The following is a 24143-nucleotide window of genomic DNA, read 5'->3' on the forward strand; positions in this document are numbered from 1 at the left end:
ACTCAACCCAAAGGCACCCAGAGTTAAAATTGGAGCTTAATAAGTTAAATTCCTTTTTACTACATTGGCTTTAAGCATTTTTATTTGTGTTTTGGAATAATACAAATTCAATCTGTGAAATGCAGTTTCTTATTCACCCTACTCTGAGCTGTCTCACACTTCTCACAATTAATAGCTAAATCCTCCCTATGGATTTGGATGGATAATGAGTTAAATATGGCAGACACATTTGTCCAGTCAGGAAATATGAAGAAATAGAGAGAGGTAGTTAGAGAAATAAAAGAATAAAAGGGTTTGCATTTATGTAGCTCTTTTCATGACCACTGGATGTCTCAAAGCACTTTACAGCCAATGAAGTACTTATTGAAGTGTAATTACTGTTCTAATGTAGGAAACAGAGCAGCCAATATGTGCTCAGCAAGCTCCCACAAACAGCAATGTGACTGTTTTTTGTGATGTTGATTCAGGGATAAATACTCACCAGGAAAATAGGGATAACTCCCTGCTCTTCTTTGAAATGGTGCCATACGATGTTCTGCATCCACCTAAGCAGGCAAATGGGGCCTTGGTTTAAAGTCTCATCCAAAAGAAGCACCACTGACAGTGCAGTACTCCTCTGTGCTGCACTGGAGTGTCAGCCCTGACTTTTGTGCTCAAGTACTGGAATAGGTCAGGAGCTGGCGGAGGTGGTCAGCTCCCTAAATGCTGTCCATCGAACAGGGACCCAGTGTCGCAAGCGCTTCAATGATTTGCTGCGCTCTGCAAGGGTGAGCACCATGTTGGCCTTGGCCATTTAACCCATCAGGTAGCCTTAGCCTTTGAGGCCCGCCCCCCCACGTCAAAGTGTCTTTACTGCATTGGGCATTTGGCGCACGCTGGGTGGGCAAACAGAGAGTGACCATGCTTACATCAGCCTTAGTGGTTGAGGAGAAGATGGGTTCTCCCCACAGCATATGTTGGTGTTTGTCGCATTTGAGTAGTCTGGGGGCAATCTGCAGGGGAGGCAGCTAGACACATACTCAGAACTCCAACACATGTCTTATTGATGGTGATGAGATGGTGGAAGGGGAGCCTCAAGGTGTCGTGGCCAAGAGCCATCTGCTGGCCTCGTCACCACACCTAGTTGCACCTCCTTACCATGGGCGTTAAGACCCGTGCGTTATTCAAAGTGATGGATGCCGAATGTGTCCAAGGTGGCCGGTTGGGAGCAGCTGTACTATCTTCTGGTGACTGATCACCAGTAGTGTGGACAGGAGCCGCTGGAGGCCTCAGATGGGCCACTATGGTTGGGGTGCGGCGTGCGCGTGCAGAGTACATGATCAGCCCCAATAAATGGTGTTCTCTGTTCTGCAGGCAGAAACTGCGCACAACACCCAAGAGAATTTGCACACTGGTGGTGGCCAGGCCATGCTGCACACACTAACCCACTTCAAAGAACAGGCCATGGAGCTAGAAAGGAGGCAAGCAGCCAGGTCGGCAGGTGTCAGTGAGGCTGGGGTGCAGTGGCCAGGTATTTGAGGCCCACAGTTCCATCCACTCTGTCTTCCCACCATCCAAAGCACTGATGATTCCTGCAATCGTTAATGAAGCAACACTGCTCATTCACAGACTGATACAGTCAGACGTGTGGGTCATACACAAAGGTCCCTCGGCCCCTTGAGGATGTGAGTCTCTAGCACCTTCCAAAGTCACCTTATCCCATTTCTGACCACTATCCCCATGGCCTAACATGCCATGGCATCGCTGCTGCACATCCAAAGACTTATTGCATCTTAGGAAGGTTTCTACCTCCACTACCCTTTCAGCCAGTGCGTCCCACATTACTCTGTCCAAAAGCTCCTCAGCACCTCACCTGTCAACCTCATGGCACTCAACTTAAATAAATGCCACCATGTTAGTCATCTCTCCGCCAAGGGGAAATGTTGCCTTCTGTCCACCCGGTCTATGCCCCCCATAACAGTATGAAGGTCAATAATGTGACCTGTCAATCTCCTGTGCTCCATGGCAAATGTCACAAGTGTATGCAATGTTTTCTCATAACTCCAACTCTGCAGGTCAGCATGCATCCTGGTCAGGAACCTCTGCACTCTCTCCACTCCAATGCCATCCCTCCCATGAAGCGCAGGTCACAACTGAATGCAGAAGTATAGCTGTGGCCTCGACAGCGTTTTCTGCATTTGCAACACGACCTCCCTTTTCCTACATTCTATTCCTTGGCTAATAAAGGCAAGTTTGGCTTTTACCTTGTTAAACGCTTTATGTTCCTGTTCTGCTTCCTTAACGGGTCTGCCCAGCAAGGTCCCTATAATCGTCGTGACTTCCCACGGTCCTACCATTACTCATGTATTCCCATACCTTATTTGTCTTGCACAAGTGTATAACCTCACACTCATCCACATAACATTCCATGTGGCATTCCTTAGGCCATCTGACCAGCCTGTCTATATGCGCGTGTAATGTTTGGGCCTCCTCTTGACTATTTATCACCCCACCAATGTTCGTCTCCTTAGGCTCTTGAAGGTTGAGCACATTATGAGCTTTGTGGGGGGAAAGGGTTGAATTGTGTTACTGACTGAATGCTAACTGATTCACTGTCCTTGTTGTTAATTTTAGCATCACCACCGCATGGCCGCCTGGAGGACATCCAGAGTCCCCCTTCCACACCTGAGGGGCGTCAATTGGCATGAACATCACATCATTTCAATGAGCCAGGCACCAGCGCAGCCACTACCATATCGGTGGGGAATATAACGTCGGCTAGTGTCCCGAAGCACAGCGGAGAGGGCACTTCACAATTGCTGGAGGAGATGGCATGGACAGAGAGTGCCGATGGTGCCATCAGCCGGAGGACTGCAGGCGACCAGGCACATGCTGAGTTGGGCCATGATGATGTGCCTCTGGAGATGTCCACCATGCAGCAGCTGCAGGACAAGCGGCCGGGTGCGCGGGAGCATCTGGCAGTGTTGCATGAGAGTGTGCTTCACTTGGTCTCTGTGGTGGAGGAATCCAGGCAGAGTGTCAGTGATGGCATGAACCTCAGGACAGAGCGTCAGGCTTCCTCCATTAAGAGATTGGCGATTCTCATGGAGAGAGGCTTCCAATGGATTGATCAGCATCTGATGGGGTTACGCTCGGACCTGCAAGCCCTCACAGCGCTAATGGGCACAGGTGGTCATTGGCAACGTGGGAGATGTTCTGTGCACCAAGTATCCCAGCTCGGTGATCATCCATCTGTGGTGAGCAGGGAGGACCAAAGTTATCTCACTTCGGCGCAGCAGCTGCCTGTCGTCTCTGCGAGCTCCTCTCAGGGCGCTCCGGATGAGGGCAGCAGCTCCCCCGCCCCTCTGCCAGTGACCGTTGCATCTGTTGAGGCTGCGACAACTGGGGAGGCGCCAGCTCTGGAACTGGCCACTCCCTCCCAGGTGGGGCCAGCACAGGCTCCACGGGCCGGAGAACGTCCACCAAGGTCATCGAGGCCAACAGGACAGCAGAGTCAGCAGGCTGTCTCACAAGCCGCTCCGAGCGATGGGACGGCACCAAGATGAGGCACCCGCAAACATAAGCATAAGGCACATTAGGCACTCCACGGGTTTGTCACTGGTGCTTTTCTGTTGGCCCTAGATTAGGGAATTTATTTTTGTCAACGTCGGAGCAATGTTTTGTTATGTTTTTGGTGGCACCATCTGATGGATGGGAATAAAGTCCATATTTGTTACCATGGCTGAGGGTGTCTCCTTTGTGCTGCATTTGTCTGTTTCATGAGTTCACAGACATATCATGAGTGTTTGAGTGGACATTGATGTTTATATACTAAGCCCTTAGTTGCAGCTGATGAAGTGGAAGATGGAGCACTTAAGTGCCGCGTATGGAAGCGCCAGACAATGATGGTCCTGCAGATCCATTTGTGTGGAGCTAGCTGAAGGTTCATTGGATTAAAGTGTCCTGGATGTCCCTGCCTCCTTGGTGTAGTTGGGGATCGGCGCGCTGCCCCTCATCATTTCCCTGTGCTTCCTCATCCTCTGAGCCACTGCTGGATTCATGGTGTGCAGCCGCATCCACTGCGTCAAGGTCTTCATCGTCAACTGCGTCCCCCTTTTCCAGCGCAAGATTGTGCAGAGCGCAGCATGCTACCACTATCACAGAGACCCGATCTGGAGGGTACTGGAGTGCACCCCCTGAGCGGTCCAGGCATCGGAAGCACATCTTGAGAAGACCGATGGCTCTCTCCACCACAGCCCTTGTGGAGCCCTGGCTCCTATTGTAGCGCTCCTCAGCTTTTGTTCTTGGATAGCGGAGGGGCGTCATGAGCCACCTTCACAGGGGATAGCCCTTGTCACCCACCAGCTATCTATCCAGCCGAGTCAGAGCACTGAAGAGCCCCGGCACCTGGGAGTGTCTGAGGATGTAGGCGTCGTGGAGTTGCCTGGGTACCTTGCACAAACGTGCAGAATCTGCATCCTGTGATCACACACTATCTGCACGTTCATGGAGTGGAAGCCCTTCCTGTTGCCGAAGGCACCGAGCTCACCTGCTGGCGCCTTGATGGCCACATGTGTGCAGTCTATAACACCCTGGACACGGGGGAAGCCAGCAGTGGCCTCTGGCTTGCTGTGCCTGACTTGCCTGGTTGCAGCGGAAATGGATGAAGGTCAATGCACATCTGAACAGAGCATCTGTAACCTGCTTCACACAAGTGTGGACAGCTGATTGGGCGACACCGCAAAGATCACCCAATGAGCCCTGGAAGGAGCCAGATGCATGGAAGTGGAGGGCAACTGTGACCTTCAGAGCTGCTGGCATGGGGTGTCTGTCCACACAGTGAGGAGATATCTCAGGGCCAACCATTTGACAGATGTGGTTGACTGTTTCCCTTCACAGTCGGAGCCTCCTTCGGCACTGCACCTCAGTCATATTGAGGTAGCTGCTTCGCTGCCTGTATACCCTGGCAGCAGGATAGCGGCGTCTTCTGTGGCCCCTTCCACCTTGGAATACCTCTTGGCTCTGCGCCCCTTGTGCCTGCGCCTGGCCTCCCAAAGGTGGCTGCCCTGAAGGCTGATTGTCCAATCCTGGCCTCCTCCTTATACTAGCCCTCACTTCGTCCTCAGAGGAGCTGCCTCCAGTGGAGATGACAGAACCCACACCCAGGCTAAATGGAGGCCTCCGGAAAGCTGCAGGCCCGACAAAGATTACTGTCTGCAGACTGGTGAGCTGAAGCTTCAAAGTACAGAGAAAGCTGTTGGAAATCAATCTGAACTGCTAACAATCACACAGGCAAGTTTAAAACACTTTCTGCAATAAATACCTCACATAAAACATTGACAGCTCCACTGAGCACACATATCCCGCCCGTGGATGAATTTTGTTGAAAAGTCACTTACCCGCCTGCTCGTTGTGCCCATGCGCCGAGGCGAAGATCGCACAGGCTCCTCAAAATCAGCATCGATTGCCGAGTTAAGGGCCTTAACAAGCCCTTTATTAATGCCGGGCACGCGTCGCACTTCATCGCGCGCCCGCCCAGCTAAATATCGTGATGGTGCGCGATGATGTCGGGACACTCGCCCGATGTCAGCGTGTGCCATTTTAAGTGCTGACGTGTGGGGCCCGCCACCCGCACGTCACCCAGAAATTTCTGCTCACAGTGTTTACTGATGTCTGGATGGGCTGTTGGGAAACCTGTGGAACCTACCTTAGTCACATCTGTCATTAATTGTGCAGTGTGGTGTGTTCAGTTACAGGTTGCCTGTTAATTCACATGTACCTCATATTAACCCTGAATGTTAGAGTATAAAATAGATATTGTAAATGGTTTTATCTTTCTGACCTTGGGCGGTAAAGTTTATTTTTGTTTGTTCAAACCCCGTGGAATTTTGTGGCTTTATTTTCTTAGCAGGTGTCTTGAATCTCAAACTTTGTCTAGTTTAAACATAACATTATTGGTCCCTAATCGGATCTTACCAAAAACTTGGGGATCTAGTCCAGGATTATAACATTTGTAACAGCAGTTTAATAGCATAAGATTACAATTAGGTCAGGGTTGTGAACATCTTAATTATGAGGTTATTAGGAACCCAGAATTAAAACAAGAAATCTGAAAACTACATATCTTACATTGTTTGTTCCTTCTGAAGAGATATATAGCAAAGGGTGGCTGCGTGAAATGGAACTGAACACGTTTCAACTTAGTTTGAGAGCAGACCAGATTGGAAATAAAAAAATTCTCAAGAATTCCCAGCACAGTTGTAATAGGCTGTGAAGCCAAACGGAAGTTTGAAACTAGTGTCAGCGTACAGAAAGCCACTCAATACTGCTCAAAAGTTGCACTATTAGTTTTAAATCAGCAATTGTACTTCAAGTCAGTTTGCCCTCTCAAACAAGCCTGAATGGGAAGGTGGTGTGCCCAAGTTAGTGTGAAGAGTCGGCACTGTTTAGGGTAAAGGACAAACAGGATTACAAATCAGGCAGATGTCATTATGCTACAGAATCAGGACTGCACCATGTGGAAATAGAACTCAGCATTTTACAAAATTAAACTGCACAGACATCAACAGTGATGGAGATCTGTAAATACTCCAGTATTTTCAGTAGATATCTCATGGGACAATATTAATTTTATCCTAAATGATTAAGACGGTATTCCCTGATGCAGGAGGTTCAAGCTGCTCTGTAAAAGATGCAGTCTTTGTTTCATGTTGTGCACCTGGCACAAGCTCTTCATATCCTATTGATTAATATGCTAGTTAGATAGAAGGAGGAATATCTTCATTAGTTAGAATTTAATGAGAAGTTCTGCGTTCCAGCTATTAGTTTTACTTGTTAACCTTCATTCAGCATAATTTGTGAGCACAATATATCCTGACACCCAGAACTGTTTCGGTAACAGTTGGGTGTACTTGCCTAACAAAGCATGACTGGCTAGAACCTTTGACTGTGCTGAAACACCATGCAGAAGTGACATTAACTGCAATATTTAAGTGGTCCATTCACATTATAGCAGAATAAGCAGACATTTGGATTCTGCAAGTAGTAGAAGAGGGCCAGGAAATATTAGCCATACACATCAATTACATCCCTAATGCACACAATCACAGAGTGATAGCAGGTGAGTTTGCACCTCTTATCTGTACACTACTGATGCCAAATCTAAGGTGTTTTTAAGGAAGCCTATAGGATTAAGGCACCTTCATGAAGTTCAGATAACATCAGTGGATGGAAAGACACTCTCAAAAGTATATACACCAACCCGCCTAATTTTCCTGTATTTGGTCTATTAACCCAGCTGCAGGACCGGGTAAGTCACCTCCATACTTTGTAAAGAGAAAAACACCAACATATCATTCATCCTCCATCTCTATCTTTATCTGATTCCCTTCCACACACAGCATTCACCTTCCCTCCCTTCCCGCAGCAGCAAAGGAATCAGCAGGTCAATGGGGTATTTGAGTTTTCTTATGAATCCTTTCAGCAACCCTATATTTATTCAACTTTTTTCGAAAGATAGGGAATCTATTCCGCTTCAATTACTTTCTTCAGGAGTTTATTATATTTGTCATAAAATTTTTTCCTAATCTCTTTATTAAAACTTCCAATTTTTAAACTATTGTCCTCCAATTCTGGGTGTGTGGTCTAAGTCTATTTATGTGACTGAGTGACAGTAAAGAAACGACAATATAGTTCCAACATCAGGATGGTGTGTGATTTGGAGGCAAACTTGCAGATGGTGGTGTTCCCACACATCTGCTGTCCTTGTTCTTCTAGGTGGTGGAGATTGTGGGTTTGAAAAATGCTGTCGAAGGAGCCTTGACAAGTCGCTGCAGTGCACCTTGTAGATATACTAGAGACAGAGCCCACTGTTACTTATGCAATGCTATATGATGGTGGAGACTTACTAGAAACATGAGTGGTGCCTAACTGTTCATGTGCTTTGCTACACATAGGGGAGAATCTTCGGCTCGGCGAGCAGGGGGCGGGGCCTGCTTGCCGAGGCATAAAATGATGCGGGGTGACATCAGGTGTGCGTCCTGACATCACCGCACGTCATTTAGATTTTCAGTATGGCGGGCGCGTAGCCGAGTTGTCTGTGTGCTTGCGGAACTGTCAAAGGTCTATTAAGGCCATTTAACTAATAATTAAAATAATTAATGGAGCTGCCTGTCCAACCTTAAGGTTGGCGGGCAGGCAAAGAGCCCAGACAGCCTTCGCATTTTTCATGGAACCTCATCCATGGGCAGGTTGAGGTTTCTTGAATGATTTTAAATTTTCTCAAAAATTTTTATTGAAATTAATGCACATGTCCCAGCTCATGTGACAGTTTCACATGAGGGGACATGTCACAAAAATTTTTCCAACACTTTATTGAACTGTTAAAGCTTGAAACTAATCTCCTTGAGGCATCTCTGTGCCTGACTCAGGGAACCCCCCCACCCCCTACCCCGACCGCACAGGGAGCACACGTAAAATGGCAGTGCAGACCCAATCGGTGGCGCCGATCAGGTCCGCGCCCACCTGCGCCTGCCCCTGCCCCAGCATAACCCCCCCGACTGGGTGGAGGGGGGGGAAATTCTACCCATGCTAATGCTGGAGGGCATGTCCTCACAATGTCCACTAATCTCTCTGAACAGGTAACAATTATAATATCTCTGACCCCTTCCGCTATTGCTGTCTCTAAATAGTTACCAAGCAAGATGAAGTAGTCCTTGCCTGTTTGGTGCTATCTATTCATAGCATTTACTACTGCTTTCTGTATGGCATATACAGAAGCAACTGACTGCTCAAAACGGTCCAAGTATTCTCATTCCTGTTGGATAGCAAATCTTTACTGTCAGTAACATAAGGCAACTTAGCAGGGGTATGTAACACACACTCAGCCTCACACTTCCAAAACACTTAGCAAAGCCCACCTCCAACATCGGCACCCTGTCCTTCACTGTGTGCTTCCTTATTCACATCACTATACAAATGTTGCAAAGTGTCTATATCTGTCCTGATGCTTGCTTCAAGTTGGCGAGCTGGTGATTGATGCCCTTCAGGTGCATACTGTTGACCAGTTGGTTCTCCTTGTTCTGTGAAGAGGGAAAATGGAAAATTTTGAGTACATATTCACATATATCAATTTTGGTATTGCATTAATGCAAAACATACAAGCGCATCGTCAACTTGATCAGGCACAATGCCTAAGACAGTCTGCCCTCCTCTTATTTCCCCAATCCTCCATTCCTACAAAGTTAACTTTCTCCCATTGTGAACCCCGAGGAACTTGAACAATGGGAGGGTCCTGACACTGGTCTGGATACATTAAGGGAGGTCACAGATACAGGAAAGTGGACATTTCAAAGCCTGTAGAGATGGCTGGCCATTGTTACTTTTTTAGCTAAGGAAGCAAATAGGACTAAGGCACCTTCATGAGGGACATAAAGGGGTGGAATTTTCTGAGACTTCACAACATTAAAGAGGCTTCACACACACACACTGACTGAATTATTGGAAAATCATGAGTGCTATGCCCACAAATGCTTTGAACATGGCCAGAATTTTTCGCTTGGTGTGTGGGCACGTGCCCGACATGCTTGAGCGTAAAATAGCGCGTGATGACATTGGGTGAGCGTCCCGACGTCATAACGCAATCGCGCGATATTTCACTCGGTGGGCACGAGCAGGAGTTGGAGCTGCACCCGCCATCAATTACAAAGCTAGTTAAGGCCATTAAAAAGGCAATTAAGCTGAATTTTATGTTGCCTGTGTGATTTTGCACTCGTCGCACGAGCAAAACAAGCAGGCAGGCAGCCGACAATTTCAAAAACCTCAATCAAGGGCGGGGTAAAAAGAGTCAGCAGCATTGCCAGTGTGAGTAGTGAGGAGTTTTGGAGATAGTTTGCAGCTGGTTGCTTATTGGCACTTGGCAGCTTCATCTCTGTTCGGGGCTTCATTCTTAGCATTTCCAGGCTTCATTTCAGGACTTATTGGTGTCTGCAAGGCCTCCGGAGGTTCAGACTATGTGGAGCCTTCCAGGTATCAGACAACCTTCTGTTAACCTTATAATGGGGATTGTGGTCTCCGCTGGTGGCACCTTCCCTAAGGAGGAAGAGAGGGGCAGAAGGGAGAGGAGGCCACGTGTCCCAATTCAGCATTCAGGGAAGGGACCTGTGGAAGGAGAAGCGCTGGCATGTGGTGCAGGGCCAGCTGGCAGTCCAAGGCAGAAGGGGCTGCAGAAGATGCCACTATCCTTCTGCCAGGGTTTACAGGCGGCGTTGCAGCTATCTCAATATGTCTGATGTACAATGCCAAAGGAGGCTCCACCTCTCAAGGGGGACCGTGACTTTCATTTGTCAGATGATTGGGCCTGACATCAGCTCCGACTGTGTAGGTGGACAACTCATGCCTGTGGCTCTGAAGGTCAGAGTGGCCCTCAACTTCTATGCCTTCGGCTCTTTCCAGGGGTCAGTGGTGGATCTGTGTGGAGTCTCCCAATCAGCTGTTCACAGTTGGGTCAAGCTGGTGACAGAAGCTCTGTTCAGGCGGGTACTGACCTTTAATCTTTATTGTACGGACGAGGCCAGCCAGGCTGAGCGAGCCAGAGGGTTTGCTGCGATTGCTGGGTTCCCCCACGTCCAGGGTACAATTGGCTGCACACATGTGGCTATCAAGGCGCCAGTGGGTCAGCCGGGTGCCTTCGTCAACAGGAAGGACGTCCACTCCATGAACATGCAGATAGTGTGTGACCACAGGATGCAGATTCTGCATGTCTGTGCAAGGTACCCTGGCAGCTCCCATGACGCTTACATCCTGAGACGCTCCTAGGTGCTAAGGCTCTTCAGTGCTCCAGCCCGACTGGATGGATGGCTGCTGGGTGGCAAGGGCTATCCGTTGAAGAGGTGGCACATGATGTCTCTCTGCCACCCAAGAACAGAGTCAGAGCAGCGTTACAATACGAGACATGCCTCCACAAGGGCGGTGGTAGAGAGGACCATAGGTCTTCTCAAGATGTGTTTCTGATGCCTGGACTGTTCAGGGTGCGCACTACAATACCCCCCAGAGCGGGTGTCATTGATAGTGGTTGCATGCTGCACTCTCCAAAATCTGGCACTTGCAAGGGGGGACCCACTGGAGGAGGAAGAGGATCTTGACGCAGCTGCACAGGCCACAGAGGATGAATCCAGCGATGAGTTAGAAGAGGAGCACGGTGAGGAGAATGCTGAGGGCATGGAGGCAGGCCTCTGTAACCTCCAGGGAGGCAGGGACACCAGGAATGCCTTCAGCTAGGCTACTAAAGATATGCTTCTACCTCATGCCAGGGCAGCCGATTGCATCCCGGATATCTGAAGTGACTCTTTCACATGCGCCCAAAGTCCACTCAGTGCCTGTGCAATAAAGTACCGAGCCACTCACGTCCAGCATTACATACTGGTGTGCCCTGCACCAGAAAGAAAAAAGGCAAAGCACACTCAGACCATCAGAACCAAAGCAAATTTAATGTTATTGTCACATTGAAAGCATAATGACATTATCATTGGTGTTGAGTGGTGTTAATGTCCACACCAGCAGACATATAAAGCAAAAATAAATTAACAGAAAATTACCCGTGAACTGTCCCTCTTGTGCTCATGGTGCCTTTAACTTAAGTTTCATAATGCTATGTCTTGGTGCACCACCCGCACCCCCCCCACCCCCACCCCGCCTCTCGCTGGCACCGGCAGTGGAGACAGTCTGCTGTCTTGATGGTCTTGATGACTTTGGCGGTTGTCCTCTGGCCTGTGGAGCCTGTGCTAGTCCCACCTGGGAGGAATAGGCCAGTGCCACGGCTGGCATCTCCTCAGTCATCGCAGCCTCATCAGGTGCGACAGTCACCGGTGGAGAGGCGGAGGAACTGCTGTCTTCATCCAAAGCGCCCTGAGAGGAGCCCACAGAGACGACAAGCAGGTCGTGTGCCAATGTGAGGTTGCTCTGGACTTCTCTGCTCACCATTGATGGACAGGCACCTAGCCTGGTATCTGCGCTGGTGCCTGGTTCAGAGAGCAGTGTGACGTAGGCACAAATGAAGCCCAGTGGTCCTCCGGCGTCAGGGGTGGCCCTTTGTGGTCCAGAGAGTGAGTGCATGCTGGCGAATCTAAAGGGAGAACAAGGACACGTCATTAGCTAAAGTCATCACTTTGTCACTGTGCATGCCAGGCACCCTGGTGAGCCTGGGTACCTCATCCATCTCCCACACTGGCACTGGCCACCTGAGCTCAGTGTGAGGGCTTGCAGGTCCAAGTGCAACCTCATGAACCCCTGATTCAGTCCCTGGAGCCACTCGCTCAATGGGGGAGGCAGTGCGCTCAGCCTTGACGGTCAACGCAGTGCTCATGTTCCGCATGGACTCCTCCATAACGGAGACCCTGGCACACAGATCCTTATGGATCTCTGCCAGATCCTCTCACACATCCCGCTGGACTTCCAGCATCTGCTGCCTAATGGATGACTCCAGGGATTCATCATCTGCCTTCGGCTGATTATCGTCCTGTTCCCCAGCAGTCCCCTGACTGCCGGCGCCCTGGGCACTCTCTGCCTCTGCCTGCACCTCAAGTGAGCATGAAGTGCACCGAATGTGCATCAATGCGCACCGAAATTCTAGCCACCAATCTAATGCCCACTGAAGTGCTGGTATCTGCGCTGGTGCCTGGTTCAGAGACGGGTGTGACGCAGATGCAAATGAAGCCCAGTGGTCCTCCGGTGTCAGGTGTGGCCCTTCAGGGTCCAGAGAGTGAGTGCGTGCTGGTGAATCTAAAAGGGAGAACAAGGACAAGTCATTAGCTAAGTCATCACACTGTCACTGTGCATGCCAGGCACCCTGGTGAGACAATGGAGATCTGCATCATGGTGCCATCATCTTTCAATGATCGATGGGGACTCCAAGTTTGAGGCTCCCATCAATGAAGAGTCTGCACTAGAATGGTTGCACAATCCAAAACTCTCACCTCTGTGCACTGTGCTCTTACCTTCGTTTGGCCTCCACCTGTCCATGACCACTCCAATTGGTTATGGCTTGTCTTCTCCTGAAAGGACAGAGGAGTATTGGTTAGTCCACTCTCTACCTGCAGCGTCATTGCAGCCTGGCCAACCCCAGCTGAAGAAAACATTGCAGGGCACATCCGAGTTGTGGCCCTTGAGCTGCAAGGCACTCAGTCCAAGCAGCCAGGGCACACCCCCTTGGCCAGCTCCAGCGTCACTAACAGTTGGCGCTCAGACTCTAGTGCCCCTGAGGTCCAGGGGAGGACCACTACACCTGAACACTTCCGCACACTGACCCATGCCAACATGGTACTCACCCTTCCTGAAGGCAGGAGGTCATTGAACCCCTTCTGGCACTGCATCCTTATGCGCCGCAACATGTCATGGTTGCTAACCAGCACTACAAACTCCTCCCATGATGTGTGTGCGAGGTGCGGTGGCTTCTTCCTCCCACCTCTGGGGACAGGGGTGTCCCTCCTGGCAGCCACCTTCTCCAGGAGGACCGTGAGGCATCTGAAAAGCGGGGGACCGAGTGTCCACCCGACCTACCCTCCCTCTGCCGTGTCCAGCCGCACTCGACTCCATAACTTCAATATTGACAACGCAGAGGGGATGTTCTTCCATGGCAGCCTTCAAGTGGCTGCCTGGGCCATTTTTAAACAGGCACCCACCCCCGCCCGCCCCTTCCTGGCCAGTGAGGAGCCACGTTTCACACTGCGCAGGCCTGAACTGGCCTGCCAGCATGAAATTGCGGTCGGGGGCCAATCGCAGGCAGCAGGCCGTTTCCCGGCCACCCCTGGGTCCACTGACTGTGCCCGCCCGCCGACCTCAAAATTCAGCTCCATGATTTTCTTTTTCCATACTAGGAGGAAAACTGAACAATGCACCCATGATTTTCTAATAGGTTGCAAGGGAGGCCTAACCAGCAGTATGAAGCCTTGAAAAGCTCCTTTCATGGATGTTTATGACTGTAAAGGATAAATGTAGTAAATTAAGATAATAAACACGTACACCACATTCACTTACAGAATGGATACAGAGAGTATGTTTCCTCCTGTGTGGAACAGCATAGCAAGAGGCCATCAATCTAAGATAGTCACCAAAAATTCCAATCTGGAATTCAGAAGAAACTTCTTCATCTAAAGAGTGGTAAGAATATGGAACTCGCTACCAAGGGGAGTCATTGAAGCAAATATTATCGTTCCATTTAAGGGGAAATTAGACAAGCATATGAGGTTGTAAGTAAGCCTGGGCTACTAGATTTTAGTGAGACTCAATCATTTTTAGATTAATTTCATGTTACATTCATTGTAACAAGCTAACAAGGTCAAACGCCATTTTGTACTAACACTGAGATAAGAAGCCATTTTGTATTATGTACTTTATTATCATTCATGTGTATTAATTAAGGGTAATTACATAATTAGGAACCAGCCAGAAACAGATGATTGACCAAATAGTGTCTCTCAATTAAATTGTAATTGAAGCAATAGTAATTAATCAAGTAGTTATGTTAAAGCTGGATTTAAAAGTTTATGTTTAAATGCTATTTTAATATGTCTGCTTTTGATGAGTATCAATTAGATATGTTGTGCTATGCTCAGCAAAAGCCATGACCAAATGGACAACAGACAACTGCGAAGTCAGATAACAAAAGACACTGCAGAAGAAACATTGTCCTTTCAAGAGATGATGTATGTAGGTACTCAAACTCCCATTAAAAAATACATTTAAATTAACCAATTATGAAATTACACAGACATGCTCTAAGATGAAGTATTGATAATTTAGGGGATAAAACTAAAGGCTTTGAACAACATCTTTGCTAGCTAGTCACGTACTATGTGTTCCTGAGGCAGAATTTGAAAGGATTGCTGTCAACAAAGGAACAGGAGGACAACCATACTCTTCAGCGACCTGATTACTCGTTTGAAGCTGTAACTCTATTTGTATTGTTAAGTATACTTTTTCCTTTTTAAAATAAACATTCGCTTTTAATTTACTGCTCGAGTGTACATCTTGTCTTATGGTTATGTCTTGTTTAAACGTAAACATTTAATTGATTTTATCGGGTTATTCTGAAGTTAGATAGTTGCATTATTAAGGATTAAGATAAATTAAAATAATCATACATGAAAAAATCCTACAAGGGAGAAGGGAATAGATGGTTATGATGGTTGATTTAGATGAGAAAAGATGAAAGGATGCTTGAGTGGAACAAAAACTTGGCTTGGACTGGTTGAGTTGAATGGCCTGTTTCTGTGCTGTATATCCTATGTAATCCGCTGTAAAAACACAACATAATTACTTCGCAGCTGATGTACCTTGTGTCCTTCATTCATTTGTATTTCTTTTTATTTCTATTTCATTCATTTCTCTAGACGTGACTATTCCAACACACTCAGAATCACAGAATTGTTACAATGCAGAAGGAGGCCATTCGGCCTATTGTGTCTGCACCTGCTCTCCAAATGAGCATTATGACTTAGTGCCATTCACCTGCCTTTTCCCTCATACCCTTGCACATTGTTTCTATTCAAATAATCATCCAATGCCCTCTTGAATGCCTTGACTGAGCTTGTCTCCACCACACTTCCAGGCAGTGCATTCCAGACTCCAAACACTCGCTGAGTTTTCCTCATGCCACATTTGCTTCTTTTGCAAATCACTTTAAATCTGTGCCCTCTCGTTCTAGATCCTTTTACGAGCAGGAACTGTTTCTCCCCACCTACTCTATCCAGTCCTTTCATGATTTTGAACACCTCCATCAAATCTCCTCGTAGCCTTCTCTTCTTGAAGGAGAACAGTCCCAATCTCTCCAATCTACCTTCACCATCGAAGTTTCTCATCCCTGGAACCATTGTTGTAAACCCCTCCTGCACTCTCTCCTATGCATTCACATCCTTCCTATAGTATACTCCAGAACTATACTGAGATCTAACTAGTGTCTTATATAAGTTCAACATAACCTGCTTGTTTTGTACTCTATGCCCCTATTGATAAAGTCCAGCCCACACCGGGTCAGCTACGCTCATTCTACTTTTCACTGACCTTCAGATTGGATATGATAAATATTACTTCATTGTGGATTAAGACAATCTGATTAGACACCTGAGACTTAATTCTCTGTGTGAGTATTGTTCTTTTCATGTATACAATAGGGGTGATTTTATGAAAATTGTGAGTGACAAAGTTTGGAAGTTTCCCCCAATATCTTTATTTAGATTTAATATCATCTCTATGTAAGTCCTTCAATTCTATATTACAACAAACTACTTTGACACCTGGAAATTCATTAATTTCTCTGTGTGGATATATAAATACTTGGGAGTAGAGCTTCTGCTCATTTATGCCAGTAATATCAGTACAACCCAGGAAGAATCAGCTGAACCAGTACAAATGATCGGGAAATTTTAAAAATAAATAAGTTAGGCCTCAATACACTTACCTTCATGTTTTCCACTATCTTTTACACTGGTTTAAGATTCAATCAGCCTAAATCAGGTCCCACCCACAAAACTTGCCATGTGTCAGGTCAAAAATGTAAGATGCAATGTGCGCTGTTTCAGGAAAGCCCTTCAAATTGTGCTCATTGTTTTGTTTAGACGCAAGGACATTAGTTGGCATATTTTAAAAGATCCTTAATTTCAAAAAGTATCTAATTTGCTAAGATACTTATAAGTTTACATCAACCAAACTATTAAATGGTTCAATATATCATTTTTAAGTCATTTTCTCTGATTTTTAACCAGGTTACCCACATTCTGAAGGACAGTTTTTAATAAAACTGCACCAGATTCCATTCTTAAATACATCAAGGAATACTTGCTAATGGGAAAAAAAAGACTTATATTTGATTATGCTGCCTGATCGCTCTAGTTCAGGGCAGATTTTGTATTTCTGTTTATACAAATGAATTTCAGCAGAAACTTGAACTGTAACCTAGCCTTGTATTTTGCCAATTGCAAACAGAAGCTCTACCTTTTGTTGTTAATGATATATTTTTCATCTAGATCTTCTACAACTTGCTCTTAAATTTATCTCCCTAACTAGAAAAAAAGAATAACTTTCATTTACATAGACACTCTCATGTGCTCAGGGCATTTAAAAATGCTACACAGCCAATTAATTACTTCTTAAATAACAGTCAGTTGTTTTTTTGACAGCAAATATTCACATAGCAAGTTCCTTCTAATAACAGTGAGATAAATTAACATATAGGCCACAGAATTCAGTAATGTCACGTGCATATCTTCAGTGTTATGGGTTCCCTTTCAGGTCCAAAATGACATCCGCATGATGCACACACACCTCTGGTACTGGCCATGCATGACCCCATATTGATAAGAGCATTAGCCTGAGTGTAGGGAGCATTTGCCAAAAGTATGCAGAGTCCAGGGAAGGCAGATTGTGTCATCACACTGATTTGATTTCACTGGTGCCATTTTTGAGCTGAACACCTGAATGCTTCTCTTCACATCGTACAACTGAATATGCAGTCAACTGCAGGAAGGATCCCTCACCAGCTCCACTTAAAGGATCATCAACTACTTTCAGGTTAGTTGCTGAGTTTGTAGAAGTATTTGGTGGTTTGTGCTGTTATTTAAAGTGTTGAAGTCTTCAGGGATTTGGAGGGGGTGGGGGGTGGGGAGCGGTCGGTGGTAGGAAGAAACAGCTTTCAGGAGGAAGCTGTAAGTACCCAGGGAGCAACAGTCTAATCTCAACCTTAGTGAAGAGCAGTGCATTAGATGCTTCTGCTTTACTAGGGAGATGCTCACTGAAATACGTTACTTGTAGCAGCCCAAAATGCAGCTTTAAAGCAAGGTGAGGATGGCATTGACAGTGGCTATGAAGGTGACAGTGGCCATGTCTTTGGCTCCTTCCAGACTGGAGCCAACAATATTTACAACATCTCCCAATTTGTCATTTTCTGTTGAGTAAAGGAGGTCACTGATGCTCTGTATACAAAGAGTGCTGAATATATTTTGTTTGTTTTTGCCAGTGAGAAGCAGGTGGAGAAAGCATGCAGCTTTGACAGGGTTGCAGTGTGCCATCGATGCACACATGTTGCTTTGTCAGCATCTGTGGAGAGAGAAACAGTGTTAACATTTTGAGTCTGTATGAGTCCTCTCCTTCAGTGCTGAACAGAGGTAGAAATGTGATGGATGCTATACTGTTGAAGAAAGGGTGGAGCAGGTGGACCAAAATAGAAGGTCAGGGATAGGTGGGAGTTCAAGAGAGATTTGACAAAGATATCATGGACACAAGGCAAAGGGAGTGTTAATGGTAGTGTTAAAGACTAAAGTAGGTGCTAATAGTGACATAAAGGTTGGATAGCAGAATGCGTTAATAGCAGAATAAGGGTCAGCGGTCTCTGAAAGCAAAACATAAGAACAAGTTACAAGAGGTCTTGTGGGGGGAGGGGGTAAAAAGATAGAAAAATATGATAAAATGGAGGACATAGTTCATGGTCTGAAGTTGTTGAACTTAATGTTAAGTACCGAAGGCTGTAAAGTGCCTAATCAGACACTGAGAGGCTGTTCTTTCAGTTTGCTTTGGGCTTCACTGGAACATTGGAGCAGGCCAAGGACGAACATGTAGACATGAGAGCAAGATGGTGAATTTAAATGGCAAGCGACAGGAAGGCTTGGGTCATGCTTGCGGACAGAGCATAGGTGTTCTGCAAAGTGGTCGCCCAGTCTGCGTTTAGTATCCCTGGTATAGAGGAGACCACATTATAAGCAGCAAATACAGTAGACTAAATTGAAGGAGGTGCAAGTAAATTGCTGCTTCACCTGAAAGGAATGTTTGGGGCCTATGGAATGCTTACAGGAAAAGTGAGGGAAAGGTATGTTTGGTGGTGGCATCACACTGAAGGAGGTGGAAATGGCGGAGGGTGATCCTTTGAATGCGGAGGCTGGTGGGGTGAAGGGTGAGGACAAGGGGGACCCTATCATGTTTCTGGGGGGGAGGGGAAATGGTACGGGAGATGGGTCTGACATGATTGAGGGCCCTGTCAACCACCATAGGGGGGAAACCTCAGCTCAGGAAAAAGGGAGACGTGTCAGAAGAACTGTTTTGGAAGGTAGCATCATCAGGACAGATGCGATGGAGGCAAAGAAACTGGAAGAATGGGATGGAGTCCTTACAGTAAGCAGGGTGTGAGGAACTGTAGTCGAGGTAACTGTGGGAGTCGAGAGGCTTGGATTGAATATTTAGACAGTTTATCCTCAGAAATTAAGATAGAGAGATCAAGGAAGGGAAGGGAAGTTTCAGAGATGAACCATGTGAAGGTGAGTGAGGGATGGAAACTGGAAGTAAAATTGATAAAGTTTTCCAGGTCCAGATGAGAGCGTGAAGCAGCACCAACACAATCAGCAGTATACCGGAAAAAGAATAATCGGAGGGGGCTTGAGTAGATCTGGAACGTGGAACGTTCCACATACCCCACAAAAGGACAGGCGTAACTGGGGGCCCATGCGGGTACTCATGGCCGCATCTTTTATTTGGAGGAAGTGAGACAAGTTCAAGGAAAAATTATTCAGTGAGATAACAAGTTCAGCCAGGCAGGGGAGGGTGGTGTGGATGGGGATTGTTCATGGCTCATGACTCTGATGCACAGCTTATAAAAACATGGTCAGTACGCATATAACAAAAACCATGCTGCCACATGAAATATCATTGAGCAGACAACAGGCTGGACTGCTCTGGGAGAGTCCTGAAGTATTCACCAGAGTGTGTGTCATGATTCCTCGTCCTCTGCTGCATTCTGCACAACCTCACCATCTTGAGGACACAGCCATTGTCACCAGGTGTAAGGCAAACAGCTGAGCAAGAGGAGGATGAGGAGGATGGTGGAGGAGGCAACCAATACCTTCCCTTTCTGGTTGAGCTGTCAATGATCTGCTCATCCGATTGCGGTACCGGTGACTGCAACCCAATTACACATTCACCAACAATCCCACACTTTACATTCCCTCTTTTACTGAACAAAACAGTATTCACTTGGCTATAATGTTGAAATAAAAGCTACCACAAAACAAATATTTTGAACCTACTTTATCAATCAAAACATCCAACACTAGATAAAGATCAACTAAACTTTTGCATTCCCTTAGTGCCTGTCTTTTGTTTGTCTTTTCTTGTCTTAGTGTTCCTACAAAGTGTTACCCCAGTGCTGAAGTATAGCTGGTGCAAGGTTGGTGACATTCAGTGGCGGAGACTACAGATGTCCTTGCAGGACAACCTCCAGCGGCTCTGGGCCCTAAGCACCTAGCTTCAGATTGCACCAGCGGCAGCAGTCTAGGCTGGCTGGCTGACAAACAACAGGTGGAATGGCAGTAGTGGGAGGATGAATGCTGTCATCCTGAGGGAGGACAATAGTTTTGTGCTCCACCAAGCCATTCCCAACAGGGCTGCACCTCAGCAGTCCTAGAAATGTGTTGAAGGACAAATTGCTGAGTTGCTGTGAGACCCTGCAAGCTCTTCTGAGCACTGAGATTTACAGCTATGATGGCAGTAGTCAGTGCCTGTATGACAGAAGTCTTCCACATCAGCAGCCAGATGTGATGCCGGCTTATGCTGAAATGGAAGCTGAGAAATCGGGCATCTAATGCTGCTGCTGCATGGTTGGGCCCACATGTAAGCAAATGGAGCAGGCCACCACCTCCACGTTGGAAAAGATGGATGGGAAAAAACAGTTCAGAGCAGTACTCTTATCTCCCAGTTTTTACTGGTGTTCTATTTTAAGGTATACAACACCAGTTCGGACCAGTATCCTTATTTCCCAGTTTTTACTGTTTTTTCATTCTGGGAGATGAACAAAGCTCTTTGCCGAGTTAGTGCTGGACTCCTCCATGCTCCTTGACAGTGTGCACAGGCTTTCTAATGCATCAAGAATTTCACTGTTCATACCCATCAGCCTTTTTTGTAGGTTTTCTCATTGAAGTCTTCATTTGAGTCTTCTGCAGCAGAACTCTTGTGAGGCCTTGCCCCCTAGTAAGCTGGTATCTGTACAACCTTGTTCCCTGCCCTGGGAGAAGGCCACAGGTGCCTGTTGTCTCACCAATGTACAGGTCCACCTCTTAAGCTATCCTCTAAAGTATGTACAGTGTCAATATATGAGCTGGTGGCTGTGAGCGTGAGAGTGAGTTTGGCTGTTGTTTCCTCAACAGTGTCTTCCTGCTCTGTCATTTCCTGCTGTTTCACCACCCCCTGGCCAGGTTGCAGTTCTTGGGTGCACAAGGGTAGGGTTGTGGTGAGAGGACTGGTGTAGATAAAGGACAAGCAGCCACTATCAATAGTTGTAAACTAGAAGAGATTCTGCGATAAGGGGGAGGTGGGATGTAGGAAGGAGGATTAGGCATAAGCATAATGTTATCTTCGACAGTTTCAGCTCTGTGGCTGGTCACAACCTCAGTCATGGTGACTCCAGTGATGGTGAGCATCGTCTCTACCATGGGAGTAAGGATATGCAAACACAGCTGTCCATTCCTGGTTAGCTCCTGCAAGAGAAAGGGAAGTGTTCCAGTGAGTGTTGTGCAATGTGTTTGGGTGATGTGGCTATCATAATTGAATAGTTGGCAATGCTTGCAAGCTCTGAGATGTGGGTGAGAGGTTTGCAGCATTGTTAAGTGAATGTGGATGCGGTGAGACACATGAATGTTAGGTTGAAGTTATGATTGATTGATTGAGATTGGGATGTTGGTAGGATATGACATTTGAGGATATGTTTACTGACCTTGACCACTTGTGTGTGGTTATTGAGCATTTTGCAGTACTGCATCCAGGGGCTACACCCTTTACATTGACCGCCGCAGCTATCTGCCTTCTCAGAGTTTGTCTGGATGGCCCCATAGTCCATTGTGGATAGGTGACATCTCTCTTCCTCTGGAACTTCCTGACCAAGACCTCCAGTGGAAAATCTTAGAGTTTGCTCTCTGCTATGTTGTGCCATCATTCAGGTATTCTTCTAGCCACATTCTCTTCTGCAACCAGCTCCATCCAAAATGCACCTCTCCTTTCAAAGGTGCTATATGGCTTAAATTGGTGCAGGCTAGGTTTAAATGCTTCTATCCTCTCATGAATTTGTTCCCTTGCTCAGGAGTGCAATCACTTTGCCATGTGGTTAGTGCGGGCTTCATGCAAAAATTATGTAAATGAGTAGGCAGCACCAAGTTTGCATGCTGCCTGCATCGAATTCAACAGGCAAGGGTTAATTGCACAATGCCATCTCCTTGCTCTTTTTCAGATCTTGAATATTGCATCTATAATATTTTTTGTGTTAGTTAAGGGATAAATGTTGACAAGAACACAAGAAAAACACTCTTGCTCTTTTAAGTAATAACTGTAGGATGTTTAATGTCCACTGTTTGTCATTGTTGTGTCAAAATCCTAGAACTCCCTCCTGAACAGCATCCTAACCATGTAGATTACATCAGTTTGCGAAGAAGCTCTAGCACTACTTTCGCAAGGGAAAATAGGGGTAGGCCATAGATGCTGGCCTTGCTAACGATGCCCACATCTCAAAGGACATCCGTTGCAGGTAGGGGCCCTGCACATTTCTGCTGGAAATTAGGCATGGGACACAATTGCTCAAAAGTTATCATACAGCTCTCATTTCTCATCCAGTGAATGGGTGCAATATGGCCCAATTCTCCCTGCGAGAGATCAAAGGGTACTGATACAATCATATTTTAAGACAGATCTGCAAATAGAAAAGGTCAAAAAGGTTAAAAGAAAATTATGTTTTAAATATGGAAACACAGAATGCAAAAGTAAGGGAGCAACGTTGAATTTGTGAAATACAGTAATTAGATTGCAGATGGGAGTAATGTATGCAGGTTTTGATACTCCATTTTAGGAAAGATAGAGTTATGGAAAGAGTGTTACAAAAATTCACTAGAATTATACAAGAGTGAGAGGTTATCGTTATGAAAAAGGGTTAATTTTTTTTTACTGGAACAGAGAACATTGAGGAGGATTTTGCAGAGGTTTTCAAGATTTCTGAAATATTTTGTGTTGGGTATGCACTGAAAGGAAGTTTTGGACATAATGGGCCGTAACAGCTGACTAGCGTCAGAAAGTGCTGGCCCACAGAAGTTAGAAGAAATAAATACCTACTTACCTGGTCTTGAAAATAACATTCTCCGGAGCTGCTTGGGACCTGCATTGAAAGGCTCCTCGCAGGCTCCAGGGAAGTCTAGCTCCAGTGTATTCAAGGAGGCCATGCCCCCTTATTTACAGCATGTACTGCTGTAAAGCAGGTATATTTAAAGGGCCAGGGAGGTTGACAGGCCAGGGGAAGGTAAGTGTCTAAGGTGAGTGCATACGATTTGGGGGTGTCCAGAGGTTTGTGGGGCTGGTCCGATGGGGGGGGGTCCGGGCGTTGTGGTCTGGGGGAGGTGATCCGAGGTTGGAGGGCGGCGAGGGGGATGGGAGGTCCAAGGTTGGGGGGGGGGGCTTCCGAGCTCAGGGAGGGTTGCCCGAGGTTGGGGAGGGGTCCGAGGTTGGGGTGATGTCTGAGGTTAGGAGGGGGTTGGGGGGGTCCAAGGTGAATGGGTTCTGAGGCTGGGGTGGTTGGGGGGGAGGTATCTGAGCTTGGAGGGGGCAGGGTCTGAGGTCAGAAGGGGTCAGCAGGGGGGAGGACGTGTCCCATGGGAGAGGGGGAATCGGGGTGTGGGGAGTCCCTTGGGGTCGGTCTGGGTCTTTACAATAGCTACTCAGAAGTTAGAAGAGGTTTTAATTCTTCCAACTTTTTCTGGGTGACTGTAGGTATAACTCTGGCAGAACCATCCCAAGTTTGCATCTTAAATTGCATTTTCGGATGGTTCCCAGTGCAGTGCAGAGGAAGTGTGCACTTCTGGGAAATTGCTATGCAAACCCTTACCTGGGAACTTGCCATAGGAATTCCCCAGCGCATCTTTCGGGTACCCCCCAAATCTGATGCTGGGGAGTGTGGAAGTTACAGGCCAGTGACAAATCGGTACCAAGAGGCAGAGGTAGGATTATCATTGGAATTACAAAGGGAAGTGGATTGTCTTTATACAGAAATGTACAATAATATGGAATTCAACACAAGTGGTTCTTGAGATAGAGGCAATTAAAGAACTTAAGAGTGAATTTAATAAGTCTTTGAAAAGACAGAATAAAAATTGATA

General features: G+C 46.7%; 1 protein-coding gene across 7 annotated transcripts in view; it reads right to left on the bottom strand.

Annotated features, from left to right (window-relative positions):
- spock3 (SPARC (osteonectin), cwcv and kazal like domains proteoglycan 3) overlaps positions 1-24143 on the bottom strand; it is a 708975-nt gene that overhangs the window by 34788 nt on the left and 650044 nt on the right. For 4 of the 7 annotated variants that reach the window (XM_078542382.1, XM_078542363.1, XM_078542372.1 and 1 more), the window contains exon 8: positions 8898-9059. The exons of the other annotated variants lie outside the window; for them this stretch is intronic. In XM_078542382.1, coding sequence (XP_078398508.1) covers positions 8898-9059 — 162 coding nt within the window. The remainder of the gene's footprint in view (positions 1-8897; positions 9060-24143) is intronic. 7 annotated transcript variants of the gene reach the window in all.

This window comes from Cetorhinus maximus, chromosome 1 (assembly GCF_964194155.1).
Source record: "Cetorhinus maximus chromosome 1, sCetMax3.hap1.1, whole genome shotgun sequence".
NCBI classification, from domain to species: Eukaryota; Metazoa; Chordata; class Chondrichthyes; order Lamniformes; family Cetorhinidae; genus Cetorhinus; species Cetorhinus maximus.